This window comes from Triplophysa dalaica, chromosome 2, assembly GCF_015846415.1.
Source record: "Triplophysa dalaica isolate WHDGS20190420 chromosome 2, ASM1584641v1, whole genome shotgun sequence".
Classification (NCBI taxonomy): Eukaryota; Metazoa; Chordata; class Actinopteri; order Cypriniformes; family Nemacheilidae; genus Triplophysa; species Triplophysa dalaica.
The window spans coordinates 22,724,518-22,732,704 of record NC_079543.1 but is presented as its reverse complement, the minus strand read 5'-3'; the positions used below and the strand labels follow the sequence as shown (position 1 = coordinate 22,732,704).

Genomic DNA, 8,187 nt, shown 5'->3' with positions numbered 1-8,187 from the left:
TTTATTTTTTATTTTTCTACAAATTCTAAATTTACAAATGTACAATATATGTTTGTGTATCAATATACAGTGCTATTGGAGGGACTGAGCAACAGGATGTAACTGTGGGTTTCCTTATGTGTTGTTATGTTCTCCGCTTGAATTTTGCGACATCTTAACATCTTTTCAGTCTCTCTCTCTCTCTCTCTCTCTCTCTCTCTCTCTCTCTCTCTCTCTCGCTCTCTTTCTCCCTCTCATGTATATTTAAAAATATTCAATATTCACATTGTCTTTTATACTTTTACAGCATTACAAATCTAATCAAATATAATTAATAACCTAAGTACACACATCAAGGTCACCAAATATTACCCCAAAGGACGAATGACCAAAAAGACCTCCTCCCAGAGTGAACCAATCAGAGCAGATCTGACATTTGCTTTGAAGACCCCCAGACTTATCAGAGTCACTTACAAACAGTCACTGGGATGGAACGGAAAAGAATTACCACCATCACAATTGTGTGTAAGTTAATTTGTGTCTGAATTATATTGTTACTCATTATGCTGTTGTGTTGTGGACTTTGCTATCTGTATTGAGAGGTAGTATACATTAAGCATATGAAAAATCTGAATAAATGTGTTTTTTAATGTTTAAATCTGTTTCCGTAGGTGTTTTGTTCTGTGCACATCATAGAATCTTTGGGACAGAAGTAAATATCGTGGTTAAACCAGGAGACAATGTTAATATCTTCTGTGATCGTGCCATTTTAGCTTTCGAGATGGTTTGGATTAAAAACGAATCACATGGAAATCAATCAACTCTATTTATAACTGCTGAAGACTTGTTCATTTACAAATTTCCACGTTTTACATTTGTGCCCAACAGCTCCAGTAATTCCATTGATCTCCATATTATGAATGTTAGTATATATGATGAGGGAATCTATTACTGTGCAAAAGCAGAAAAAAATCTTAAAGAAGTGAATGGCAAGTTAGAGTCCAGGTTGGAGTACCAGTATGGAAACAGAAAGACTCGTCTATCTGTGTCGGGTAAGAACCACTCCTATTTTTTCCAGTGAAAGCTCACACTTTTCACAAATGTAAATTAAATATTAATGTAAGAGCTAATATCTTTAACACAAAGTTTTGCACACAAAAATATACGCCCAAAATCCTGCAACCATCTTTATGGAAACCATTAATTTTATCATCTGTTAGTAAGTACATAAACAAGTGTGTATGCCAGAGAGTGTTTGGGTATTTCAGGGTATACAATTTATTGCACTGTACAAAAACATTTGGATTTCTATTAAAAGTATAGCACATGCATATATATATATAGATATATATGTGTGTGTGTGTGTATATATGTGCAAACATGGAAGCTGATCTTTCAGATTTATTTCCCTCCTGTGCCATGTAGAAAATGTACACTATAAAATACTGTCATTAATATAAATCAACATGTGTATGTGCCTATTGTTCTATTCAGACTTACAACCTGCTCCAACTCAGGGCCCCGACAAAACTGACCCATCAAATAATATGATTTTATGGATGCTGCTGGGCAGTGTGTCTCCTGTGTGTCTTATTCTTTGCTTCATCTGTATATGCTGCCTTTGTCAACAGAAGAGAAATACAGGTACGTCCATTTTTTCATATCAGATATATAAACCCATTCAATATAATGAAAATAAGATAAAACATCTTTGGGTGACCAGCTCAGTATTAAGCTTTGTGAACCATTAAAATAAAAATATTCTGTTTGTTTAGCCAGCTATGTGTTACTATCTGACTTCTCTTCCAATCTGTAGGTTCTGGAGTTGAAACACAAGCAAGGAACAGACATGAAGAGGTATTGCATTACATTACAATTATTAAAGATTATTAAACGTGGAACAAGCATTTGGTACCTTTAAAGTATGTTTCTATCTCATTTAATGCTTATTACTTGTGTAGGGGAAACCACATTTTAAATTATACTTTTGAAAAATAAAACTGTTCATTTAGACAGTGCATATTTTAGATTAACTAGACCTTTCAGTGTTAAAAATTTGAACTAAAAAGAATAAGCAGTTTCTTGCAAAAAAATATTTTACTGAGTCATGAATAATTTTTTTTTCAGGAAAATGATGTGAATTATGCATCATTAAACACAGCTTCCATACAAAAACAGCAGAGGAGATCGTCTCGTTCTGATTTCAGCACTTATTCTGAGGTCAGATTCAAAAGGACATAAAGCATTGAAGAGTATTCTGGAATTTTTGTTTATTTTCGGGTGATATTTATGTATAATATATAGCCACCACAGTGTCTGCAACACTGCATGTACTAAAAGTAAACATATAGGAGGTACTAAATAAAAGCATCAATGCTATTTATTTTGTAAAACTAACTGTGTGGAACTAAATGTTTCTTGTCCCGCAGCTATTTGTGCAACTTACATGAATGATAAACATGTCCAAATAATGTTTTTTCTCGGTCTGTTTCACAATAGATAAGAGTCTAAAATGCATACCTCATAAATTCAAAAGGGGGAAAAACACATAGGCATATTTGCATTTAAAACGACTTAAATTTCACACATTCGCTGAAAACTGAACCTGTGACATTGACACTTTTGCAACATTCTCTGTTGAGCATCAGTTACATAAGAGCAGCAGGTATCATGTCTAATTTTCAGCAGACTGTAATGTGGTTGATTTCTCTGCACTGTGTGATGCTTTACTACTGACACATTCACAGGCTTGATGACAATGAAGAAACGTTATCTTCTGTCAGAAGGGAAACCACAAAGGTTTCCACTCAAACAGCCAACAGACCGAGGACCAAAATATACATGTGAGATAGAAAGCGAAAACAAGTTTGTGGTTGAATTGGGCAGTTTGCACGCAGATAGGTGACATTCAGACCTCTTTCAGCAGCTACTGTGAAAAATGTGGTGAGCAAAAAGCTATAAAAAATCATCTTGGAAAAAGTGACTTGTATTTACAGTCTGCTGACGCCGAATTGCCTTAGCTGAAGCAGAGCAATAGCAACGCCAAGATGTGATAAATTTAAATCAAACTGAGCAAAAATGATAAATAGGTTTTTATACTAATAATGCATCAAAGATTATAATGCAAAGAAATACTCAATAGTTGGAAGGCAACTATACTTTATGTAAGAATTTTTTAATCCACAACCTGTTTTTTAAAGTAAAAGTTTCACATTTCTTCATTTGTAAGAAACACTGTGCATGAACCAAAACATTTGAAGACACAAGCTCTGCTTTAAATGATTTTTCCACATAAACCACATTTTCAAACACTTTCAAAGAATACCAAACAAACAAAAGTCTGCAAGTCTGATGGAAAGCCATCATTCCTCAAAAAGCAATTAAAAACAGTAGGAACCACTTTCATTCAGAACTACTTATATTTGGTACCTCATTTAATAATCAAGCATACATCTTGTTGTAGAAATGCCCTTTAAACCAAAGACAATCAAATCATGAATATGATCTTCCTTTCATCTTAATATACATGGTCAACACAACGCATTTTACAAATTATTGTAAATTAACTGGAATTTTTGAACAGTGAAAGAAGCTTTAATTAACATTGCAAATTTGTTAAAACGTACTATAGCTTTAAATCATACAATTTGTAGATCATGCCATTCATTGAAACAGTCACGCGTGGGTTGAAAGCACAAGGACACATTACAGGTCACGCATACGATTGGAGTTTTCAGGTGGCAATGTTTGCATCTCCGTCTACCAATAGTCCTGTCCTCTGAAATGTGCTTCGGCCTGTGTAATACACCAGTAGTATCCGAGTAGGGAGAGGAAAAAGGGGTCGAGCGAGAAGCATTGGAAGACGGAGAAGGAGATGAGGAAACTGGGGCGAAGTAAGTTCCAGAACCAATTTCTGTAAGCTCTTCAACAAGCGTCTCAAGAAAGGCCTTTCGGGTCAGAACGTTTTGGTTTCTCTCCTTTGTCACCAGTTGATGTAAAATGAATGCATTCTCTACGGCGATGTCCAAAAAATGATAAAAGAAACACTGATACCACTTTTTCGGTTTGTGGAGCATTCTGTAATGTGCAGTAATGCGACTTGATGGATCCACTGGCCCCATAGTCCTATGCGGAAAGAAATTCAAATATTTTGTATGTTTAGGGGTTAATAAATGATGCACAATGTAATTACGTAAGATCAATAACTTATACTAACCTCTTGTAGTCTAACACCGCATCTGGAATGGGGATATCCACAGGGTTCCGCTTTCCGTCCCTATCCTTTACCTTCCTCTGTACAGTGTCTTCGCCACTGGCTTTGTGGAAAGAGGAGCACATTTGCACTTCACATGCATCGTTCCACTCAACAAACAGCAGCTTATTGTCTCTAATCCAACGTATGGTACCGCGTGGAGCATTTCTTGACAGTTTATTGACAGACGTTTGTGGAAAACCGGTTCTGTTTGCCCAAATAGGACCACAAGCCCAAATATTTTTATGCCGGAGGTCTCTAAAGAGAACAGGGCTGGTGTAAAATTTGTCTACAAACAGCTTGTAGCCATCACCCAAGAAATTTTCATCCACTAGTGCCATTACTGAATCGTAGCCAAGCCCCCCGCTCTGCGATGCTCTAGGCTTTCCATCGTGAATCAAGCAGTCCCACGTATATCCCGTAGTGCAATCTGAGAGTGCGAACAGTTTGCAACCCCGACTCGCAGACTTGCTTTTCAAGCATTCTTTGAATTCAGCTCTATCCTGTGATGTCACCATTCTTTCATCAATCGTGATGTTCTGAAAAGGGTGAAAATATTTCCTGCAGGCTTCCCGAATGGATTGATACAGCAGTTGAATTTTATCCAGCTTATCGTAGCCTGATGTTCCCTTCTTCGTTTCATTTTTCTCATCCTCGCTGGTATTGCTTAAATGAAATGCATTGGAGACTCTCAGAAAATTCCGATACGACATGACTTTTTTAGGAAAGGTCATACTGAAGTATTGCGACTCACTCCAATAGTCTTTTAGAGAGAAGCACTTAAACAGACCCATGTAAATGACCAGCGCTATGAACGACATAAAGTCTTTGAGAGAAATGTTAAACCACCGTTTGCATATTTTGTCTCCGCATTTGGTTCCATAGACATTTGTGTGTCCAACGATAGTCTGCATGAGTGATTTTGAGAAGAAAAGTTTAAAAAACTGCAGAGGTGTGATGCATGAATCCAGTACAAACTTTGGTCCAGGTGTTTGAATTGGTGTGAACACTGGAGAGGGTGGTTCCACATCTGGTTCATTTGCGCTATGCCACCTTTCGGTTGATACATCATGTACAGACTGGCTTGTCCTCATATTTTTTATGTTACCACCTTTGGGAGAAGTGGATGTGGTTGACACATGGGGTCGTTTTCTCAGTTTTCTTTGTTCTACGGATTCTGAATTCCGGCTGTTCTCTGGTGAATCAGTCTCAGTTATAAGAGGTCTGTAACACAGAACGAGGAAAAGAAAAAACAAGAAGCCTGTTGGATCGCAACCTTTAAAATACAAATATATGACTTGCCTATTAAATAATTTCACGCATTTTATTTTTCACTTAAAGGCTATCTCTATGGAGTTGCCCTTTCTAACTTCCCACATCAAGCCTAAATGTGAAATACGTTTCAGAAATGTGTAAAACATTAACACGGGGAATTTGGCCACAACCCTCCAACAACTCAAATTTGGAAATATTTCATAAATTACTAAATCTGTGTAATTTTATAAAAAAAATCTTTTTGTAGCATTCTGGATCTTCATGCACCCATCTAAGTCAGAACAGTTATGTTTTCACGTTCGGCTCCCTGGTTCACGAGCAATCTGCGGAAAATGAAGGAAGCTGGACATGCCCTTGAGCGGCGGGGTTACAACATCTGGATTTACAATTCATAAACTGCTCTATCGGGTCCACTAAAAAGCTTATTAAAAGTTTCTTAAAGAAGCACAGTCACTGTATTATTCAACCATTTTCTCAAACCTCAAACTACTCCGCTCACATGAGCTACAAAAGAGCAATATAATGAATTGATGACATTCTTTGTAACCAAAATTGCCAAAATTCACAATTCCCCTTTAGTTCCTTCCTCCTCAATTGTTCCAACTTTGGTACTTCAATGCAGCTCACTTCGGAAAAATTGTTATTCCTTTGATTACTTTGCCTTTTGTACATTAAAAGTCTAGTAAGTTCTTTTTCTCAGGTATTTTTACTTTTCTCTGACAGCAAGAATTAAGGGGAAAAAAATCTAATACATGAATTTGTATTATTAATTCATATATATTTATAATATATATTAACAACATAAAGACATCTTCAAAATGTTCTAAATATTTGCTGTTATATCACTGGAAATAGCAGTGGGGGGAATTGACAAAATTTCACGGAATGAGTAATTTTATTTCAATTTTTATGTTATTCTCCCTTTACATTTAGAAAATCTTATACAACTACTAAAAGCAGGCCTAGATATTGTATGCTTAATAAAATGTGTAGAATCTCACCGATCATAAAAAGGGTCCAGACCATCAAGAAACATCTCTTCTGTTGAGGAGTCCACACTGGAAGCCAGACTTTCTTCGTCACAAAATTCCAGGTCTTCATCAGTACGATCTGTCATTTTCGGAATCCATCAGATGTTTGCTACTGCATGGAAACAGATTGGAGGAAAGTATTAATTTATCACAAAACTTCAAACAATTCGCTCATTTGTACCAAGTTGAGTAGACTTCGATATTTGTATACGCGCGAGGATTCCAGGAAGTGACGTAATGGACGTTTTAAAAGGTTTTGACTAGAAGGGACACAGCTACCTTAACTGGGCATGCGCGTTTCAAAACCACATATTTTTTGTCACGCTGAAAACAGTTGATTTATATATTTTTATTATTGTACGGTTAGGTTTAGGCGTTATCTTATGTAATTTAGGATTATTATACTTCGAGGATTTACACCACTTCCGGCCGTAGCTGTATCCCTTCTATCAACAACCGTTTAACATTTCTGGTGGCCGTAGATATCAAAACTATATGCACCATTCCGCCATCTTGGAACGGTCCAGTGACGTCTCTCACAGGTTGCTATAATGCATTTTAATTCCCGAAGAAACGGATTCCCCTTCGTTGTTGACATGCCTTAGTGTAGGAATATAATGTTTGAGTGTACACAACAACACTGGCAGGGTTGCCAGATCTATGATAAAAAATCCTTCATCACGAGCCTAACGTCCTTAGTAGAAATAACAGAACTTAACATTTATAAATAAAAGCATCTTAAGATTGACCGCTACATAACCGATTCCTCCCACTTCTAACTTGTGGATAAAACAAACCGGAGCAACACTGGAAAGCTTTAGGCTTGGAAATACAGACCGGCTCGCACCGTTCAAATATGTTGGACGACCTTCGCAGTTATTATCTATGGACTGAACAACATGCTTTTATTAAAGTAAAAGTGTAGTATATATGTTTTTGGAGGATTGGTTTCCATTCGTATTACTTTAAATATTATTGTTAAACCATGGTTCATATAGATTATGTAATAAATAATAATAATATAAAACAGTTAACTTTTGTGAATTAACCTTACAGTTTTGTAGTGTCCAAGCGAAACGTGTTTATCACATCAACGTGCTTTAAATTTATACAATCCACTAGAAATTAATCGTTTTTAAAACCGCATTGTGGGCGAGTTCGTTAGTTTTCTCGAGATTTAAGGCAACACTGCCACCTATTGGCGATGATGACATTAATGCTGATTGTGTGAGACTCGACCATTGACTGTGTTGTGTCCAGTCAATAGAGGTGAATGGCTGCCGGTGCTGTTCGGTTTCCAACTTTCTTCCACCTTGAAACGCTAAACAGTCCACATTTATAAACGATTTAAAAATAATTAATTGAATTGCAATGCACAGGTCTCGAATTAACAAAACGCCACTGTCTGTTGGTGTATAGTATAGTATATCGTTATAGTTAACAGTTATCGTTCTTGGTGTAAACAGACATTTACATAATAGTCCACCTTTATAACTACTTCATACACATCTTACACTCATCATCTGATCCAGACTAGGCTACCGAGATAATTTTTTTGCACATTTAAGGCATGACATACATATATTTAAATAAACTAGTTTGGAGAACGCCTTGCTTTTTCCATTTCCAGAACAGGTTAATTCATTTTCT

General features: G+C 36.4%; 1 protein-coding gene across 1 annotated transcript; it reads right to left on the bottom strand.

Annotated features, from left to right (window-relative positions):
• Positions 1 to 3,127: 3,127 nt before the first annotated feature.
• On the bottom strand, positions 3,128 to 7,707 carry LOC130408283 (piggyBac transposable element-derived protein 4-like). Its single transcript, XM_056731777.1, has 4 exons — positions 7,592 to 7,707; positions 6,508 to 6,649; positions 4,196 to 5,455; positions 3,128 to 4,104 (listed from the first exon to the last, which is right to left on the bottom strand). The coding sequence occupies exons 2-4, from the start codon at positions 6,621 to 6,623 to the stop codon at positions 3,618 to 3,620; spliced, it is 1,863 nt and encodes a 620-aa protein (XP_056587755.1). The 5' UTR covers positions 6,624 to 6,649; positions 7,592 to 7,707; the 3' UTR covers positions 3,128 to 3,617.
• Between the last annotated feature and the right edge of the window lie 480 nt (positions 7,708 to 8,187).